This window comes from Lithobates pipiens, unplaced genomic scaffold (genome assembly GCF_037356315.1).
Source record: "Lithobates pipiens isolate NorthernLeopardFrog02 unplaced genomic scaffold, aLitPip1_a1.2 Scaffold_8, whole genome shotgun sequence".
Classification (NCBI taxonomy): Eukaryota; Metazoa; Chordata; class Amphibia; order Anura; family Ranidae; genus Lithobates; species Lithobates pipiens.
In genome coordinates, this window is record NW_027507903.1 from 87,508,514 (window position 1) to 87,530,607 (window position 22,094).

Consider the following 22,094-nt stretch of genomic DNA (forward strand, 5'->3'; position numbering starts at 1 on the left):
ATATACACCCTCCCAGAAAAAAAACAAAAAAAACACCTCTCTAGCAATACACACCAAACTGAGCATGTGCAGAGCATCTCCAAGGCTCTGTTTCATCAACAGATGGATTGGGGACAGTAAAAGAAGGGGGGGGGGAATCAGAGAGGTCAGGATCAAATAGTCTTTTTACACAATGTACAGGATTAACCCCTTAGGTTCCACAGTGAGCATAACAAGCATGCTTTGCTGCATATACAGACTGATTTTACTGTTGCAGGTTTAGTAACACGTTAATGCACAAATCATTTTTTTCTGATTTATAAACAGTATTTCTGTTTTTTAGCCCTGGTTCACATTGGTACGATTTGACATGTCAAATCGGCAGCAATTGCTGCCAATGGCACCATCCTAATCGGTGCGGCACTGCATTTGCGACACCAATTTCAAAAAATTTCTGTACTACTTTGTGAGATTTCAGGCTGAGATTTACATTGACATCTGTGCAGAAACCTGCACAGATGTGTCTGAAATCGCAGCCGAAATCGGGACCGATATGCGGGAGTGAAATCGTGCGAGTTTAGCTGAACTCGCACAGCTTCATTCCCGCCGCTCAGTGTGAACCTGGGCTTAGTCCCATTTACTTCATCTATAAAGAAATGAGAAGCTCTTTGTGAAAAATGGTCAAGGTAAAGCACTTCCCACATTCTTCCTTGACATTTCTTTATAGTTTCTACATGTGTGGGAACTTCTGGTTTTGATTTAAGGACCCTTTAAATAGTGAAGTAGAAGCATGAACATTAGAGTAAAAAAAACTGAATATCTTAATACTTCCTCATCTTTGAAATTTCAGATCAGATTTATTAGTCAAGACCAGGATATCTGCTACACATATGGATATCAAGCCTGCTATTGGAAGATAAGACAATATCTTGGCACAAACAAAAAAGTCATTTTATATTAGCAGGGGTCGCCTAATTTACTATAAATACATTTATGGTCTACATTTCAGACAATATTGATATCCATACCGCATATGTATTATATTTTTGGTTGATAACCATGCATAATGTCATATCAAACATGTGCTATTAATTGAATGGGGCAAATACAAAAATGCAGCTGCATATCAGATTTTATCATAATAAAGGTTATTATTTTAAAAAGAACAGGGATGAATTTATCCTGATTTAATATAATACAACTTTGCAAATGAAAGCAGTCTTTACAGATGGCATGACGATGCCAATACCCAACAGCAAAATGAGACACATAACACACTTTGCATATGCTGTATACTGAAGCAAATTTAACTTATCACAACAGCATTACCAATAACAAAATTGCCTTTTATTCATGAAGACATCTAGGGAAAATAGATTACCAAATTAGAAATATGCAGGTAAAAGTTCCTTTATGTATAAGGCCTTGTTCACATGAGCACACCATAGCGTATGCCTGTGTGAGGACCAGGTTCAAAAGCATAGGGATGCACATGTATTCAATGCATCCCCAGGCAGGCAGTTCCATTGATGTCAACTGTGTCCATGAAGCCGCTGCATCACAATTGACATGATTGGAAATGCCTGCACAGGGATGCACGGAACATTTGTGCATCCCCAAGCGGGCACACATGGCCCTCGCACGAGCGTACACCATAGTATGTAAACGAGGCCTAAAAATTTAAATTTCTAGTATAATTTAATAAGGAAATAGAACAGGCCATTTTTTTCTCTGTCATACTTGCCTCCACTGTGCAGTTCGTTTTGCACAGAGTGGCCCCGATCCTCGACTTCTGGGGTCCCTCGGCGGCTCCTCCCCTCATTGTATAACCCCCTAGGAGAAGCACTGTCCTGGAGGGTTACCTTGCGGGCACGCTCCCGATTCCAGCATTCGGCGTCCATAGATTCCGAATGTAGGACTTGGCCCTGGCGCCCGAGTCATTGGATTTGATTGACAGCAGCGGGAGCCAATGGCTGCTCTACTATTAATCTATCCAAATCAAGAGCCGAGAACCCCGGGCAGAGAAAGTGTGCATCTCCAGCATGGGAAATTCCAGGGCTCAGGTAAGTAAAATGGGAGGGCTGGGGGGCCAGTCACTGCCAATTTTTTTTTCACCTTAATGCATAGGATGCATTAAAGGTAAAAAACACAAGGGTTTACAACCCCTTTAAGAGGACGCAGATGTGCAGATGCAATTCAGCTGCAAAGATTTTTTTCTCCCCTTACCAAGTGCCCTAAAGTAGTTGTAAACCCTTACCTATACCTAGTGACGTGACTATCCTCAGGTGGTACACAGAGGAAACAAATCATCCTACATAAGTGGTACCTGTTTGTTTGCAGCCACTTTTCCTATACATCCTTGTAAAACTCAGACAAAAGCAGAGGACGGAGAGCTGCGGATACACACTGTCCAAGAGCTCTGAGGGCTGATTGGAGGGGGGAATGATAAATGCTTTCCAACATTTTTTTACAAAGAAATTTCTGAAAAGTGTGGCATGCATTTGTATTCAGCCTCCCCGAGTCACTATTTTGTAGAACCACCTTTTTCTGCAATTACAGCTGCAAGTCTTTTGGGGTATGTCTCTACCAGCTTTGCACATCTAGGAGAGTGAAACTTTTGCCTATTCTTCCTTGCAAAATAGCTCAAGCTCAGTCAGAATGGACGGAGAGTGTCTGAACAGCAATTTTAAAGTCTTGCCACAGATTCTCGATTGGATTTAGGTCTGGACTTTGACTGTGCCACTCTAGCACATGAATAGGCTTTGATCTAAACCATTCCATTGTAGCTCTGGCTGAATGTTTAGGGTAGTTGTCCTGCTGGAAGGTGAACCTCCACCCCAGTCTCAAGTCTTTTACAGAACAACAGTTTTTCTAAGATTACTCTGTATTTGGCTCCATCCATCTTTGCATTAACTCTGACAAGCTTCCCTGTCCCTGCTAGAAGAGCATCCCCACAACATGATGCTGCCTCCACCATGTTTCACGGTGGGGATGGTGTGTTCAGGGGGGTGTGCAGTTTTGGTTTTGCGCCACACATTGCGTTTTGCTCTTAGGCCAAAAAGTTAAATTTTGGTCTCATTTGACCAGAGCACCTTCTTCCACAGGTTTGCTGTGTCCCCCACATGGCGTCTTGCAAACTGCAAACAGGACTACTGATGGCTTTCTTCTTGCCACTCTTCCATAAAGGCCAGATTTGTGGAGTGCACGACGAATAGTTGTCCTGTGGGCAGATTCTCCCACCTGAGCTGTGGATCTCTGCAGCTCTTCCAGAGTTACCATGGGCCTCTTGGCTGCTTCTCCAATTAATGCTCTCCTTGCCCGGACTGTCAGTTTAGGTGGACGGCCATGTCTTCGTAGGTTTGCAGTTGTGCCATATTCTTTCGCTTTTTTTGATAATGGATTGTAAAGTTTGGGATATTTTTATATATGCTAAAGAAATGCTTTAAACTTCTCAAAAACTTTATTCCCGAACTATCTGGTGTGTTCCTTGGCCTTCATTAAGCTGTTTGTTTACTAAGGTTCTCTAACAAACCTCAGAGGGCTTCACAGAACAGCTGTATTTATACTAAGATTCAATTACACACAGGTGGACTATTTGCCAATTAGGTGACTTATAAAGGCAATTGGTTCCACTAGATTTTAGTTAGGGGTCAGTGTAAAGGGGGCTGAATACAAATGCAGACCACACTTTTCAGATAATTTGTAAAAAAAAAAAAAAAAAATTAAAAAGCATTTCTCATTTTCCCTCTACTTCACAATTATGTGCCACTGTGTTGGTCTCTCACATAAAATCCCAATAAAAAACATTTATATTTTTGGCTGCAACAAAGAGAAACATGGAAAATGTCAAGGGGTATGAATACACTATGGATCTCAACTTGCAGTCCAAAAAACTTCAAAGGTTCACTTTAAGGATAGCATCCGGAAATGGGAATTACCAATTACTTGACTGCTCTAACCATATTGGGATCGCCAAGGGGAAGCAAGAGGATTATAAAAGAAAGGCCCCTTCCTAGTACCAGAACTACTGAGTTCTACCAAGATTCTCAAAATGGCAATATATGGTTGCCAATCTCATTTCTAGAGAGTAAGGGCATATACGATCACTTCTTTCCTCTGTTTTCACATCTGTAAGTCGCATTCACCAAAAGATTTCCCAATAGATTCTGTACTCAAATTATAACCCGTTTTCAAGACAAAAAATAAAATAAAAAATCTTATGCGATGTTGCACTAAATTGCAACTTTGTTCCTTTTAAGCCATAGCGAAGTAATCTGTAGCTGACACAAGATACAGCTACTCGGAGAAGTAAGAAATACCTACACTCTTCACTCTCTACTGCTGCATAGTTGCCTTTCTCCTTGAAGCTAAGATTGCCCAGGTGTAGAATTCCAGCTACAATCTGCAGCACCATAGCTTGCTCTTCTGCAAAAATTCCAATAACATTCATGGCATGCTAAGAAGGAAAGAAAAGACAATTGATTTAGTCTCCAGTTAACTCTGCTAGAAATATTTTTGAATACTGGTTTTACCTGGCTTTCTTACTATGGAAAATATTGAATGGTACGATTATGTGGCTAAATGTTAACTTGCATTGCAAAAAAAGGAATATATTGCGCTTATATTTTTATGCCATCATGTGAAAAAAGGAAGTACACCCATCTCATTTGCCAACTTTTTCAACATAACTAACTAAACATTAGATCTTCATTGATAATGGTGATAAACAAATGAAAACGCGTGGACATTTTGCCTTTTCAAACCCTCCTATCCTTTGTATGCAAAGGGAGTTACCATGTTAGCCCTTGTTTGATCTGCTGTTGCCATGGTGCTGCATACATCATCAGTCATCACACCAGCTATTTGAGGGCCTGACATTACCGTGGAGAGCAGAAATGTCTCCAAAAGTGACAGATACCAATTCATAGCAAGTAGGGATGAGCTTCGAGTTCAGTGAACAATTTGGGGTGTTCGTGGCAAATTCAAAAAGCTGCGGAACACCCTGTACAAGTCTATGGAAGAAATCTAAAGTGCTAATTTTAAAGGCCAATATGCAAGTTATTGTCCTAAAAAGTGTTTGGGGACCTAGGTCCTGCCCCAGGGGACATGTACCAATGCAAAAAAAGTGTTTTAAAAACGGTTGTTTTTTGGGAGCAGTGATTTTAATAATGCTTAAAGTGAAACAATAAAAAAGTGTAATATTCCTTTAAATTTCGTACCTGGGGGGTGTCTATAGTATGCCTGTGCTTAGAACTGTCCCTGCACAAAGTGTCATTTCTGCAGGAAAAAAAGTCATTTAAAATCACTCGCAGCTATAATGAATTGTCGGCCTTTCCGTAATACAGAGAACAGTCATTGATGAAAAAAAAAAAAAAAAAAAGCATGGAGTTCCCCCAAACTCAATTACCAGGCCCTTCAGGTCTGGTATGGATATTAAGGGGAACTCCACAGCAAATAAAAAAAAATGGCGTGGAGTTCCCCCTAAAAATCCATACCAGACCCTTAGTCTGAGCACGCAACCTGGCAGGCCACAGGAAAAGAGGGTGGGGACGAGAGAGCGCCACATGCCACATGCCCTCAACATTGGGAGGATGCTTTGGGGGTCTGTGATACCTCAAAGCATCTTGTCCCCATGTTGATGAGGACAAGGGCCTCATCCCCACAACCCTGGCCGGTGGTTGTGGGGGTCTGCAGGCGGGGGGCTTATCAGAATCTGGAAGCCCACTTTAACAAGGGGACCCCCAGATCCCGCCCCCCATTTGAAATAAGGGGGTACAAAAGTACCCCTACCATTTCACAAAGAAAGTGTAAAAGAATGTTAAAAAATACAAACACACTTTTGAAAAAGTCCTTTATTAAAAATTAAAGATTCCAGCGGTGGTAATCCACTCTTGCTATCCAGCGACGGATGATCGTCTCTCCAGGGTCCAGCGATGGCTGACCTGATCCAGTGACGGGTGATCTCTCCCTCCAGTCCATCCATCCTCTGTCTCCACAGACGGCGACACTGCGGGGATCCAGGCAGCCTGACGTTTCTTATGAGGAGGGTGGGGCTACCCATCACCTGACCCCGCCCCATCTGACGCTGGGGGGAAAGCCTGGCTTCCCCAATGCTCCCTCTGATGTAACAGAAACTTTTTTTTTTTTTTTTTTTTTTTTTTAATCAATGACTCTGTATTATGGGGAGCCGACAATTCATTATAGCCATGTGATTTTAAATGACTTTTTCCTGCAGAAATTACACTTTGTGCAGGGACAGTTCTAAGCACAGGAAACATGCGCCCCTTTACAGGCATACTATACACACCCCCCAGGTTATTGTTTCACTTTAAGCATTATTAAAATCAGTACTTACTCCCAAAAAATGTCAGTTTTTAAAAAAAATGTTTGCATTGATACATGTCCCCTGAGGCAGGACCCAGGTCCCCAAACACTTTTTAGGACAATAACTTGCATATTAGCCTTTAAAATTAGCACTTTAGATTTTGAACGTTCGAGTCCCATAGACTTTATTTAATAGGGTTCTAAAGTTCACACAAAGTTTAGGTCTGTTCGCAGGTTCTGGTGCGAACCGAACCGGGGGGGTGTTAGGCTCATCCTTAACAGAAAGCCTTGACAGTAATGGTTTTGGCAAACTTAAAAAGATGGCTTTAGTTCTGCTTTAAGGCTACATGCACACGGATGTTTTAAAAAAACGTGCTGTAAAGTTAGTACAGATGCCAGGAAAAAAGCAGCATTAAAAACGCTATTTTTTTCCACGTTTTGCATTGAATTCAATACACGTTAAGCCAAGATGATCCAACTTGCGGTGCGACTTGTGTGCTGAGAATCTTGAAGGGGGAAACCCCACGAAAATTGAAAAAAAAAAAAAGAAAATTTGCGTGAGGTTTCCACCCCAAGACAATACCATACCCTTCAGTCTGGTATGGATCTTAAGGGGAACCCCCCCACAGCGAAAAAAAATGGCATGGGGTCCCCCCCCAGATCCATACCAGACCCTTATCCGAGCACGCAGCCCGACTGGTCAGGAAAGGGGATGAGGAGGGGCGAGCGCACCCCCCCTCCTGAGCCGTACCAGGCCGCATGCCCTCAACATGGGGGGTGGGTGCTTTGGGGAAGGAGGGCACCCTGTGGGCCCCCCCACCCAAAAGCACATTGTCCCCATGTTGATGAGGACAAGGGCCTCTTCCCGACAACCCTGGCTGTTGGTTGTCGGGGTCTGCGGGCAGGGGGCTTATCGGATCCCGGCACCCCACCCTATGTGAATGAGTAAGGGGAACATAGTACATGGGTTTTTAAAGTAATTAGGCAGCTCCGGGGGTCTTCTTCCAACTTCGGGAGTCTCTTCCAACTTCTCCGGCCTCTTCTCCCACTCTCTTGTGCCTTCTGCCGGGCTCCTCTGCCATCTTCTTCCAGCTCTTTTACTAGCGTTGGCCCGATCTTCTCTATCGTCGTCTTCCCTCTTCTGTTCTTCCGATGTCGACATGAAGCTCTCTCCCGCTGTAATGCAGTGTACGCAGTGCGCAATGATTAATATAGGCATGGGGCGTGGTCACCGGGTGATATCACCTGCTGACCCCACCCCCTTATGACGTCAGAGTCCCATCATGCCCCGGGCTGTGACGTCATAAGGGGGCGGTGTCACAGGGTGACATCACCCGGTGACCACACCCCATTCCTAGATAAATCGTTGCCTACGGTGTACACTGCATTACAGCGGGAGAGAGCATTGTGTCAACAATCGGAAAAATAGAAGAGGGAAGACGACAACAATGGAGAAGACTGGGCCAACGCTAGTAAAAGAGCTGGAAGAAGATAGCGGAGGAGCCCAGCAGAAGGCACAAGAGAGTGGGAGAAGAGGCCGGAGAAGTCGGAAGAGACCCCCTAAGTCGGAAAAGAAGACCCCCGGAGCTGCCTAATAAATTACTTTAAAAACCTGTGTAGTGTGTTTTTTTTTTATTGACATTTCCCCCCCCCATGTGAATGGGTAGGGGTACGATATTTACCCTTTACTCATTCACATAGGGTGGGGGCCGGGATCTGGAGGCCCCCTTATTAAAGGGGGCTCCCAGATTCCGATAAGCCCCCCCGCCCGCAGACCCCGACAACTAACGCCAGGGTTGTCCGGAAGAGGCCCTTGTCCTTATCAACATGGGGACAAGGTGCTTTGGGGTGGGGGTCCCGAAAGGTGCCCCCCTTCCCCAAAGCACCCACCCCCATGTTGAGGGCATGCGGCCTGGTATGGCTCAGGGGGGGGCGCTTGCTCATCCCCACCCCTTTCCTGACCAGCTGGGCTGCGTGCTAGGATAAGGGTCTGGTATGGTATACCATGGGGGGACCAAAGGGTCTGGTATAGTCTTGGGGGGGGCTCCCGCAATTTTTTTTTACCATTTTGGCGGGGTTCCCCTTCAAGATTCTCGGCACACAAGTCGCACCGCAAGTCGGATCATCTTGATTCGACTTCTGGTACAACCTCTATTCAAATCAATGGGCTCCCATAGGGAACCATTGATTTTGAATAGAGACAGGAACACCAGCAATCTGCCCTCAAACTGAGGCTTAACACAGCGTTAAGCCTTGTTAATTTGCATTTAACACCTTATTCTGGCGTCTGACGTTTTACAGCTCTAACGCTGGAGCCTCAGAACGCACTGGTCCTGGGTTTTTTTTACAGCTTAAAAACACCTATGCCATTTGCAGCTCAAAAACGCCTAGGTGGGCATGAAGCCACAGACTAACATGGACAGGTGTTTTTAAGCTGCTAAAAACTCTCAAAAAAGCGGCTGTAAAAACATCCATGTGCATGTAGCCTAATAGTCCACCAACTTTGAGTTTCTGATTTTTTTTTGGCCATTGTTACAAGCAAAACGTCTGCAATTGCACAATATTTCTGGGTTTCCTTGCATTAACTGCCTGTTTCAAATCTTTTCTCGTGTGCTTCAGAGTGTGTTAAAAGATCAATTTCTATTTTAACTTCAACTTTAAGGCTGCAGTCACACCTGAGGGTTTTCAGCTCATAAAACGCCCCAAAAAGCCTGAAAAAATGCCCAAGCAAGCAAAATCCCATTATTTCAATGGCACATGTTCACATCTGATCATTTTGTCACCTGAAGCAAAACGCCTCAAAAATGCCCCAAGTTCAAAAAAGAACATAAGCTTCTTTGAGGCAGATTACAGCATTTTTCTGCCCGTTACATTGGTGGTCTGTACAAAATCGTAGTAAAAACGCAGTAAAAAATGTGGCAAAATTGCCAGACTTTAAAATGCTCAGGTGTGAATGCAGCCTTAGACAGATGGTCTCACATTCTCGTTAAGCACACTTTGATACAGAAATCATAGTCGACCTATTTGTTTTGCTGTACTTCTATGGCTCACAGTTCGTTTTGCACTTCTGTGACCCATTTTCAGCAGAGTGGGCTGAAGTCCGCTCTCTGCTGACATCACAGAGTTGGTCCAGGCTCAGCATCAAGACCATGGAGTCAGGATCTGCCTAGATGCCTGGACCAGCACCTGGCTCAAGCTCTCAGCAAGCTGATGAGAGCCTGAGCCGACCACATGAAACAAAAACCCATACTTCTTTTAATGACCACATGCTGCCCAGACCCTGAAACAGCAAAGCAGCCCAAACCAAACTATTATCACCACCTTGCTTCACAGTTGGTGAGGTTATTCTCCCGAAATGCTGTATTTGGTTTGTGCCAAACATGTCTATAGGAACTATGGCCAAACAACTGCCTTTGATTAGTCGTTCCACAACTCATTGTTGCAGTAGACATGGTCTCTACTTATATGAGCAATGCCAAACTAGTCTTGCTGTATTGTTTTTTGGACAGCAAAAGCTTTTTCCTGGTACAATTACCATTAAGGTTAAATTGGTTATAGCTCTGATTGTACATGAGTGCACTTTGACACAAACTGTTATAAGAGTCACCTGAAGGATCCTACATTCAAATTTTGGGGTCCTTAGAGGCTCCTTTCAGCACTGTCAGTTCTTGGCCAGTCCTGTACAAAATGACCAGTTGTTTGAAACTGGTGCCACTTGTAGTTTATTTTTCTTATGGTAGAAGGACAACGCAAATAATTTGGGGATCTCTCTAAATCCCTTGCAGACTCCTGTGTACCCACAACCTTCTTTCTGAGAGTCTTGGAGAGCTCTTTTGGTCTTAGAACAATGGCATCACCTCCATCAATAGCAAAGAGAATGACAGACTCTAGCGTTAGGTGGTGTAAGTATCACAGGTTCCACTTGCCTTCTCCTTTTGGAGGTTCTAAACATTGGCACCCAATCTGGAACATACCATTTTAGTGTTCGTTGATTTGAAATGGTGGTAAAATGTAGGGGTTTACTTACTTTTTACCTTTTATTGCATTTTATGAGAATGAATACACCACAAGTAATACTCCAAATTCCCATCATACATGTTTTTGGATAAAGTTCTAGAAAATTTAGGTGCTGCAGAAACCACCAGCTAGAAACTGGTTTAGAAAGTCACAATGAGGATATTTGCCAGCACACATTGGATCAACAAGGTAGTGTGAAAACTGATTTTTGTATTGCATGATCACATCACAGAGCAGGGTAGCACTACTCGTCTATTTGGACGCTACCTTGTTGATCCATGGTGTGCTGGCAAACATCCTCATTGAATATACCATATTACAGTTATATATCATTTGTTCAAGTATATCACCTTCATCTGTAGGCAATGTTTGAATGATCTAGTGTGTTTGCTGCTTTAACTATGTTTATAAGTGAATCATTTCTATGGGGTGTACTTCCTTTTCACATGCCTGTACTTCAATAGTCTACAATGTTGTGCAGAAACCTTTGATCAGTCATATTTAGCCGTTAACAATTAAAACCAATGAAGGGATATCAATAAAACACTGAAACTGTAATAAGGAAGTCCATACATTTTTACAATGAGTGTCAGTAACATTATCACGTTGCTTCTAGGTTGTGTTTTACCAGAACTCTATGTTGTGGCCTAATGTGTGTAGGCAAGGAAGCAAAGGTAGGCACAGGAATAGCCAAGACAGAAGGACCAATCAGAGAGCAAGCAGCACACAGGGCTACCTTTATGCATTTAGAGTATGACAGTACCAGTAACTATAGTGATCAAAGCAGCCAGACTATGAATAATAGGTTAAAGATTGGAGCCATTCATAAAGCATGCCATATTCCCTTCATTTGAAAAAAAAGCTTCAGATTTCACTGGAGTATATTATATATTATAGATACAGTGCCTTGAAAAAGTATTCATACCCCTTGCAATTTTCCACAACTAATAACGTCAATCTATTTTACTGGGATTTGATGTGCTAGACCAGTGATGGCGAACCTTGGCACCCCAGATGTTTTGGAACTACATTTCCCATGATGCTCAACTACACTGCAGAGTGCAAGAGCATTATGGGAAATGTAGTTCCAACACATCTGGGGTGCCAAGGTTCGCCATCACTGTGCTAGACCAACACAAAGCGGCACATAATTGTGAAGTGGAAAGAAAATGATAAAATGGTTTTGAGAATTTTTTTACAAAAAAATATGTGAAGTGTGGCATGCATTTGTATTACCCCCCCCCCCCCCCAGTGATTACCTTGTACAACCGCCTTTCTGTGCAATTACAGCTGCAAGTCTTTTTGGGGATGTCTCTATCAGCTTTGCACACCTAGAGTGTGAAATTTTTGCCCATTCTTCTTTGCAAAATAGCTCAAGCTATATCAGATTGAATGGAGAGCGTCCGTGAACAGCAATTTGCAAGTCTTGCCACAGATTCTCAATTGAATTTAGGTCTGGACTTTTACAGGGCCATTCTAACACATGAATATCCTTTGCTCTAAACCATTCCATTGTAGCTCTAGATGTAGGTTTAGGGTTGCTGTCCTGCTGAAAGGTGAAACCCCACCCTTGTCTCAAGACTTTTGCAAACTCTAAAGCCACATACACACTATTCGATTTTCTGCTGATTTTTTCCTTCAGATTTACTAAAACCATGTAGTGCAAGGGCCTGCCTGATTGCATACAAATTGAAACTCCTAAGGTTTGACCTCATATTATATGGTTTTGTTAAATCTGAAGGAAAAAAAAAATCAGCAGAAAATCTGATAGTGTGTATGAGGTTTTCTTCTAAGATTGCCCTGTATTTGGCTCCATCCATCTGCCCATCAACTCTGACCAGCTTCCCTGTCCCTGCTAAAGAAAAGCATCCCCATAACATGATGCTGTCACCACCATGTTTCACGGTGGGCATGGTATGTTCAGGAGGATGTGCAGTGTTCGTTTTCCGCCACACATAGCATTTTGCTTTTAGGCCAAACAGTTCAATTTTGCTATCATTTGACCAGAGCGGAGTGCACGACTAATAGTTGTCCTGTGGACAGATTCTCCCACATGAGCTGTGGATCTCTGCAGCTTCTCCAGAGTTATCATGGGCCTCTTAGCTGCTCCTCTGATTAATGCTCTCCTTGCCCGACCTGCCAGTTTAGGTGGACGGCCATGTCTTTGTAGGTTTGCAGTTTAGCCATATGCTTTCCATTTTCAGATGATGGATTGAACAGTGCTCCTTGAGATGTTCAAAGCTTGGGATATTTTGTTATACCTAACCCTGCTTTAAACTTCACAACTTTATCCCTGACCTGTCTGGTGTGTTCCTTGGCCTTCATGATGCTGTTTGTTCACTTTGGTTCTCTAACAAACCTCTGAGGGCTTCACAGAACAGCTGTATTTATACAGAGATTAAATTACACACAGGTGGACTAGATTTACTAATTAGTGACTTCTGAAGGCAACTGGTTCCACTAGATCAGAGTAAAGGGGCTGAATACAAATGCACACCACACTTTTCAGATATTTGTAAAAAAAAAAAAAAATAAAAAAAAAAAATAAAAAATTTAAAACCATTTATCATTTTCCTTACACTTCACAATTATGTGCCACTGTGTGTTGGTCCATCACATAAAATCCAATAAAATACATTTACGTTTTTGGTTGCAACATGACAAAAATGTGGAAAGTTTCAAAGGCTATGAATTATTTTTCAAGGCACTGTACATTGGTATAATTTGCAATGATACATTTATTCACAAAACATTTTAAATTGTATATTAAAAAAAAAAAAACCCTTTAAAATGTTTCTTCATAAATTATAGTTAAATGCACAGTTTGGAATCCTCTTTTCATATTGAATTACATGGCTTCTTCATCACAGATATTTAGCAATTAACCGTTTTGTTTTGCACTTAAAGTGGGAGTAAACTCCCTTGGTTGATATCTACCTATAGATATGCCTATAATAAGGCCCCTTTCACACTTGGGTGGGGGCGGCATTGGCGGTAAAGCACCGCTATTTTTAGCGGAGCTTTACCGTCGTATTTGCGGAGGTATTCGGCCGCTAGTGGGACGCTTTTAAGGACCGCTAGCGACCGAAAAAAGGGTTAAAACCACACGCAAAGCACTTCTGCAGCAGCGCTTTGTTGTCGGTATAGCCGCGCTGCCCCATTGCTTTCAATGGGCAGGAGTGGTAGAGAAGCGGTATACACACAGCTCCTTCCCCGATCCAAAGATGCTGCTAATAGGAATTTTTTTTACCATCCTGCCAGCGCACCACTCCGGTGTGAAAGCCCTCGGGGCTTTCACACTGGAGTGAAAGGAGCAGCTCTTTCAGGGCGCTTTGCAGGCGCTTTTTTTAGTGCTGTAGCACCTGCAAAGCGCCCCAGTATGAAAGTGGTCCAAGACTTACCTTACCACTCCTAAATGTGCACCGTTTAGGAAAGATTTACTGTACATGCAGCCAGTGACATCACTGGTGCATGCACTCTGAAGGAATGGCCACCCTGTGCTGTGAACTGTGGCTCCAGCATGCATGCATGGGAGTGATGTCATTGCATCTCCGGCCAGTCACAGTCCTCAAATCGGGAAGGAAAACAGGTGAAGATAAAAGCGCCTGCAGCTCTGACATCTCGCCGCTGAAAGGGCTTAAAGGTAAGTTTAACATAATGTGCTAGTATGCATCACATACTAGCACATTATGACATTACTTTGCAGGGGCCACAACAAAAAACAAAAAACAAAACAAAAAAACAAAACAAAAAAATAAAGCTTTCAGCGGTTTAATACTGCTTGAACCCATGTGAATGGGAAATTTACTAAAAGGCTACAGAAAACATCAGTACATAGAAAATACACATGTGGTACCATAGTTTCTTGAAAGTCTCGCTTGTCATTGATGTCATCCACTTTGTAAGATCCAGACTGGCTTAGATAATGGTAGTAATCGATGGTTGTTATGCCAAGGTCATTCCTTTGTTCCTTAGAAGCACCTTCGATCATCTGACAAATAACAGGAAAAAAAAAATCAGAGTAAATGATTTCACAAATGTATACTAAACAGATTAGTTGAGTTAATATACTAATGGTAACAAGCAAAGTCCAAAGAGTAGTAACTCATAGCAATCAATCACAAATTATGTTGCAAAAAACCAAACTCATTTATTATTCTTATATATTTACTTATATTATTATTATTTATTGTTTTATTGAGTTGCTGGCCTTCGCACGGTCATTGTTCTTTACATGGATTTTACTGAAATGTACCCATATGAACCAGTTATGGAATTCTGATGGTGTTCATGAAAATTGAAAATGTTCTATCCTCTGTGGACCAACTCTTTGATACATTGATGGCTATTGTATTTGATTTGAATTCAAATACTTACTGCTGCGTTACATTTGTTAAAGAACTCTACGGACTCTTAAATGCAGGTCAATGCACACAAAATGCAGTATATAGGGCTTTTCCCAATGCACTGCAAAGCAACACCGGATTCTAAAGAAAACAAGGGGCTCTTTTCTATACAGTTTACTTTGGTTGGAATATGGTAAAAAATCCATGACTTAATGTATGTAGTGTGAAGAAGCCCTCATTCTTTTACTCCTTAAAAACATATGCTAAGCATTGGATAGGTTTGGTGAAAAAGGCAGACTGAAAGTGTATGTCTATGCAAAAAAAAATCAAAATGCAATACAACTCTGCAATACATGCACATTTACAAACTTTTCTTTAAAAAACGTTGTCAAAGCTTAAAGAGTAACTCTACGTTTGTGAGTGGGTGATCTATGTACAGTGCAAGGATTTTAACAAACTTTGTTGCAGATTCTAAGCTTTTGTTTGTTTGCCTGTGGTAAGTGAATCTAATGGGAGTGGTTTCATAATTGTCAACCAGCTGCAGCATCTGCAAGGCTCTAATGAGGGAACCTGCAGGGTCTGCATCCCTTTAGATGTGATTTCCTACTGGGAATATCTCACTAAAAATGACATTTTTCTTGCAGAGGATGCCTGTATCTTAGTGCAGACTTCTGGGAAAATCAGTGAGCCAATCACACAAGTAGGAAATAATGTTTCTGGGGGGAGTTCTGTACACATTCTGTGTACAGAACATCTACAGGTAGCCATATTGCATTTTACAGAAAATTACAGAGCTTCAGATTAAAGGTCATTTTTAATAACATTCAATAACATTCAATAACATTCAATAACATTCAATAACATTCAATTATAATATGACTTGTGTTGCAATCGTATATGTTATATTATATTTTTCCCCCACGAAAGTGGAGTTACCCTTTAAGTGAACAAGCTGAAATTAAAAGTCAATTGGCTACCATGCACAGTTGTTCCAGATTTTTCACACTCCGGTTTCAGTAAATCAACCTTATTGTGTTGTCATTTAAACAGGAAGTTGGGAGCTCACTGGATCTTCGTTTAACCACTTTAAGACCACCCCACTCAGATATACTGTGGCAGTACCTGCACGTGACTTTGTGCACAGGGTCTGGGGCACCCGCCACCGGCAACCCGCTCCCACTGTGATTGAACACAACGCGACATCCGCTAGGACTCGACGATCGTCTGCCTATGTATCCTGCTAGAGGGGGAAAATGGAGATGGAGGAGGAGGAGGAGGAGGGAGGAGGAGATCTTGTGTTTCTGCTAAGCATGAACATGCATCTCTGTTTTCCCCCCAGTCAAACAAACATTCTCCCCCCCAAGTTAGAAAGCACCCCCTAGGGACACACCTAAAACTTTGATCGCCTTTAATGTCAAGTGCATTTTTTTTTATTTTTTTTTAGCACTGATCACTGTATGTGTCACTGGTCCCCAAAAAGCATCAAAAGTGGCAGTTAGCTGTCCGATTTGACCTATGCAATGGCCCTCTAAAAAATGCTGATCACTACAATCAACATACGCTTATTAGGATTTTTTTTCCCAAAAAAATTTGTAGCAGAATACATATTGACCTAAATCGATGAAGAAATTAGATTTTAAATTTTTTTTTTATTGGCTAGGTTTTATAGCAGAAAGTAAAAAATATTGGTTTGTTTTATTTTTCAAAATGGTCAGTCTTTTTGTTTTAATATAAAAACCGCAGAGGTGATCAAATACCACCAAGAGAAAGCTCGATTTGTGTGAAAAAATTATTTTTTTATTTGGGTACAGTGTTGCACGACCGTGCAATTGTCAGTTAAAGCAACGCAGTGCCGTATTGCAAAAAAAAAAGCCTGGTCATGAAGGGGGAGGGTAAATCTTCTGGGGCTTTCGGTTTTCAGTAAATTGGCTTTCAGTAAATCAACCCTATTGCGTTATTTAAACAGGAAATTAGGCATTTTGTTTAAAGAGACAAAACATGGGGTAATGTACATTGAACACAGATGTGCTGAAAATGGTTATACACCATAAAAAAAAAAAAAAAAAATAGGGGGGGGGGGGGGGTAATTTCACTGATACCAGTTGTGCTGCAGAGGATGTTGTGACCAGCTAAAATGGAAAGAGACCCCAATTTCTGTTACACGCCAACTTAAAAGCTGCTCATATGTTAATTTCTTTTCTATGTTGCTGGACTCCAACAGATATATAGAAATATGTAACTTAAGATCAAAACTTATCACACAGCAGCACTGAACCTTTCAGATAAAAAGTAAAGGGTAAAGCTGCAATCTTATGAAAAAAAATAAAATAAAAAAAAACATTAAAAAAAAAAAACATTAAAAAAAAAATAAAAAACAGTGATACATAAAATCTATGAAATGCATCAAATAAAAAAAAAAAAATATATAAATAAAAGAGTGAGCACTAATAAAATCTACATGCCAATTTTAACCCCCCCCCCCCCCCCCCGGACCTCCTGTTGTATTTTAAGGCCCCTGACAAATGGCTCAATTCACAAAAGCATGAACACATGAGGTATTTTCATTAGAGTGTTTTATTTGCTCACGTTTATGATGGAGAATGGATTTTTCAATCCTCTACCTTTAGCACGCGGAGCATTTACCACACACAAAAACACACATTAGGTGTGCTAAAAAGCCAGGATAAAAATCTTTATATTAGTCATGTGACGGTAATTTTCAAATCTCACTAAACTATTTTAACCCCTCCATGACCACGCAACACATATGGGGCGTCCAGGCATATGTGTTCTTGTGTTTGTGCTGGAAGCACGGGTCTCTAACGATCGGGACCCGAAGGAACCAGATCCTGTTCACATGATTGCTAGGATAGCCTCTGGTTGGCTATCACAGTGGTCACTAAGGACCCTTTCACACTGCTATGTAGCAAAAGTGCGGTAAAATGCATATGCAATTCTACAGTGTTTCAGATGCGTTTCCTGTGCGTTTTTGGCTTGCCTGTGAAAAATGGACATGTGACTCAACAACGCACTAAAAACGCAAATAGGCATAACAATCATTTTAATGGGAAGCTGCGTTTTTGTTGCGTTTAATTTTTTTTTAGATCTACCATGGTCCAATATTTTTCCTAGCTTAGTGAGTGAAGATGTCGGTGTTCGCGGCATTGGGGTTGATTTACTAAAACTGGAGAGTGAAAAATCTGGTGCAGCTCTGCATGCCAATCAGCCAACTACAGCTTGTTCAATTAAGCTTTGACAAAAAAACCTGGAAGCCGATTGGTTTCTATGCAGAGCTGCACCAGATTTTACACTCTCCAGTTTTAGTAAATCAACCCCACTGTCTCACCTATTGTCAATGTAAATATCAGTCACTGGCAGTTAGTGGCAGAGTACACAACAGTTCGTCCCCTTTCACACTTGCGGGTCCTGAAAGTCACGCGATTTTGCCGTGACTTTAAGCAATGCCTGTGTAATCTTAAGGTCTATGGACCTCAAGTCGCATCAAAGTCGGACCAAAGTAGTGCAGGGACTACTTTGAAATCGCACAGATATGAATGGTACTCATTGGAAATCATGGGGTACAATTTGTCATGCAACTTTGCAGTCGCACAAATGTGGAATGGGCCTTTGCGGTAGTGTATAAGTTAGTGCCAGTATAAGTGTGTTTTGGTAAGAAGAAACATTTTTTATATTTAGTGTCAGCATGTAGGTATGAAGAAAAAAATAAAAAAATAAATAAAATCAAAAACACATAAAATACGTTATTACGTATTAATTATATTAAATAATAAAAACAACAACATCAGGAGATATGCAATAAAATTTCCCAACAAATGAAAGCCCAAGCTATCCTGAAAAAAAAAACAATGTATAATCCACCTGGATACTGTACAAAAAATGGTTAAAATAATTACAGTTCAAAGTTGCAAAATTGGGTTGGACTTAAAGTTGGTTTTAGCACTGGTCATGAAAGGTTTAAAAAATAAATCTCTATCCTGGCATGTTAGTGGTGCACTTACTGCACATGTTATCTTATCTATTTTGACATTAAACTTCACATTTACATAGAATATTGCATGGCTTATCGCCTTTAAAATATAGCTATTGAGTGATAAAATAACTGAGGAAAAACAGCAATTAAAGCAATTGTATACCGCTGGAAGTTTTTTTTTTCTTTTCCTTCTTCCTGCAAGTTAAAGTCATAATGCGCTAGTATGCATTGCATACTAGCACATTATGTGAAACTTGCTTTAAAAGGAAGCTGTTCTAGTGCCGCAATGTCAGAGCTGCCGCTGCTTCCATTTTCACCCGTCTTGCTTCCGGGTTCCTGGGCTCTGGCGCTGACTAGAGTCATGACGACGGCATGCACGCGGGCGGGGTGGGGGGCGCTCACAGCACAGGGCTCAGAAGGAACGACACCGATGGCCGTTCCTTCAGAGTGCATGCTACAGTGATGTCACAATGCAAAAATCTCCTAAACGGCACAAGTTTAGAAGATATTTACACTACCTATAGGGAAGCCCGATTATAGGCTTGCCTATAGGTAAAATGTCAGCAGAGGAAGTTTACTTCTTCTTTATTAACAAAGTAAGGTTGGCCATAGATTATTCAGCAGACTGATTCAAAAAAAATGTAAAAAATAACGGACTACCACATCCACACAAGCAAGGTGGATCGAGGCAATATTCCCCCTGGACTGTTCTTCTGTTAATACACCGACATGTGGCTGCAGCCCGCTGATCAAGAAACATTTTTCAACATTTCCGTTGAGTGAGACTGGGCATAGAACCCTGAACCGGACAGATTTTGATCCATCTATGGCCAGCTTAAAGGGAAACGTCTTTAGTGTAGGGAAAAAATAAAATCTCATATTCAACAGTGACACAAGTCATATTGTAATTGAATGTTAGGAGAGTCAGGATAGATCTCTATAGATCGAGATCTATCCTGACTCTCCTACCAGAGACATTGCCGGGTCATTCCATATCTGACCCATTTTCAGATATAAAATGGAAGACACATATTGGTTAGGCTACTACTATGGAACCTAAGCTGTTATTCATCTCCCATACCTAACCTTTATTGCGGAATTGATTGACCTACATTTACGGAAGTGGGGACAAGATCGGTGTAATCTTTTAGAGCACTTTTCCCAAAACCATGAGGTAAGGGCATTGAGAGCACTTTATTGGATTCACAACGCATCCCGAATCACTGCAATTGGGAGTGAATGGATAAAAGATTTAGATTTTTCTATTTTTTGGCACAGAATTTGTTTGCACTTTCTAAGATTTGCATTTTACACATTTATTTGTTAGCACTTTATCTTTGCCTGCAGTGGAGTGCACTTTATGAATTCACCTTATCACCAGACTATATTGGATGCATTGCAGTATTATTACCAGTAGGAGTGCACTTTATACATTGGACTATTGCAGCCATTCTCAACCAGGGTTCCTCCAGAGGTTGCTAGGGGTTCCTTTAGCTGTGGCTGAAGAACCACCTTTTTGACGGTGCCTACAGAGTTCAAGGTTCAGCATCACTTAGCAAAGCCAGTAGCATGACACAAAATATATGTTAAGCTGTCTTTAAGGGTGGCATTCTGAGCACCATTTTAAGGGGAACCTTCTTCCTATTGACCACCAGTATAAGGGGCATTGTTCTATTGACCCCTGATTAATTGGATTTAGTAAGGGTTCCTCGAGACTTGAAAAATATTTTTAGGGTTAAAAGGTTGAGAAAGCCTGGACTATTGGATGCACTTTATTTATTGAGCACGTTTAAATTAAATGTTTTTTGATGCACATATGGTAAATTATTATCGTTATATTTTGTGCAGTAAATAGATCGCAAAGGTTATGCGCCATTTATGTACATTACATTTCAGTCTTCATGCGATTGGTGATCACTTTTGATTTGGCAGCATTTATATTCAAGACCCTCTGCCTCACTCACAAACGTGCACAAGGAAAAGCCCCGCAATACCTCTGCGACAAAATAAAGCCCTACACCCCAGGTAGCACTCTCCGGTCAACTAACCAGAACCTCCTCCACATCCCCAAGACCCGTTACAAATGAAAAGGCGAATGAAGGTTCACAGTACAAGGACCACGGCTATGGAATGCTCTACCCGCGGACATCCGCTCGGAGGAAAACTATCTGTACTTCAGGAAGAAGCTCAAGACCCATCTCTTCTGAAAACCCAGTCGGACACTGGCAGTAAAAGCACCCTGGGGTGGATTTAGTTCACATATGTAGCGCTATACAAGTTATTCATTCATTCATAAATGCAACGGTTTAGAAATTGGATGAGGTGTTTTAATTTGAGAGTTTTGCAAGCGTATTACAAGTATTTTAGAAGTGTATTAAAAGTATTTTACATGTGTATTCAAACTTCCAAAATGGCCAGATGTGAACAAGGGCATTGAAATGAATGGGATTTTGTGTGCTCAGCATATTAGAGCTACAAGATTGAAGCAGAAAATTGCTCAGGTGTGAACAGGGCCTGAACGTTTTAGCACTGGAGACCACTCTTATAGTTGATTATTTTTTTATATATATTAGCCTAAAAATCAGAACCAAAATGGACAAATGAGGAATAAAGAGGGACAGAGGGGCTTTGTTCCAAAAGGACAGTCCCCCTTCAAGTCAGGGACAGTTGGGAGCTATGCATTTGAAGGGTGCGCACGGAGTACTCTGATCAGCGAGTCTACGAGACTCACTGGATCACAGATCTGAGTAAGGGGTAGATCCTAACCCCTTACCACGTGATCAGCTATCAGCCAATGACAGCTGATCATGTGATGTCAACATAGCTGGCAATCGACCATTTTTGAAGAAAAAAAAGCTGAGCCCCGGCGGCAGTGAGAGGGACATCAGTCACGATCACTGCGATGTGCCCCAGCTCCTCAGTGCCCACCTGTACCCCTTACAAGTGCCCACAGTGCCACCTGTCAGTGCCCAGTGCCTGAACAGTGCTACACATCAGTGCCACCTATCAGTGCCCATCAGTGCCACTCTTCCATGCCACCCATCAGGGCCATCTTATCAGTGGCCATCAGTGCCGACTTATCTGTCCCCATCAGTGCCACCTTAACTGTGCCTATCGGTGCCCAGCAGTGCCAGCTCATCAGCGCACATCAATGAAGCAGAAAAATTACCTGTTTGCAAAATTTTATAACAAACTATTAAACATGATTTTTTTTTTCAAAATTTTCCAAATTTTTTTGTTTGTTTAGCAAAAAATAAAAACCCCAGCTGTGATTAAATACCACCAAAAGAAAGGTCTATTTGTGGGAAAAAAATAATAAAAATTTCATTTGAGTACAGTGTTGTATGACCGCGCAATTGTCATTCAAAGTGCATCAGCGCTGAAAGCTGAAAATTGGTCTGGGCAAGAGGGGGGTTTAACCCAGTAAGCAAGTGGTT

The 22,094-nt window shown here is 41.6% G+C and overlaps 1 protein-coding gene across 2 annotated transcripts in view; it reads right to left on the bottom strand.

The window, feature by feature from the left end:
* Positions 1 to 22,094, bottom strand: part of MYO1E (myosin IE) — a 235,689-nt gene that overhangs the window by 97,388 nt on the left and 116,207 nt on the right. For both annotated transcript variants that reach the window (XM_077472372.1, XM_077472371.1), the window contains exons 8-9: positions 14,177 to 14,311; positions 4,303 to 4,435 (exon numbers count right to left, since the gene is read on the bottom strand). In XM_077472372.1, the coding sequence (XP_077328498.1) occupies positions 4,303 to 4,435; positions 14,177 to 14,311 (268 nt within the window). The remainder of the gene's footprint in view (positions 1 to 4,302; positions 4,436 to 14,176; positions 14,312 to 22,094) is intronic.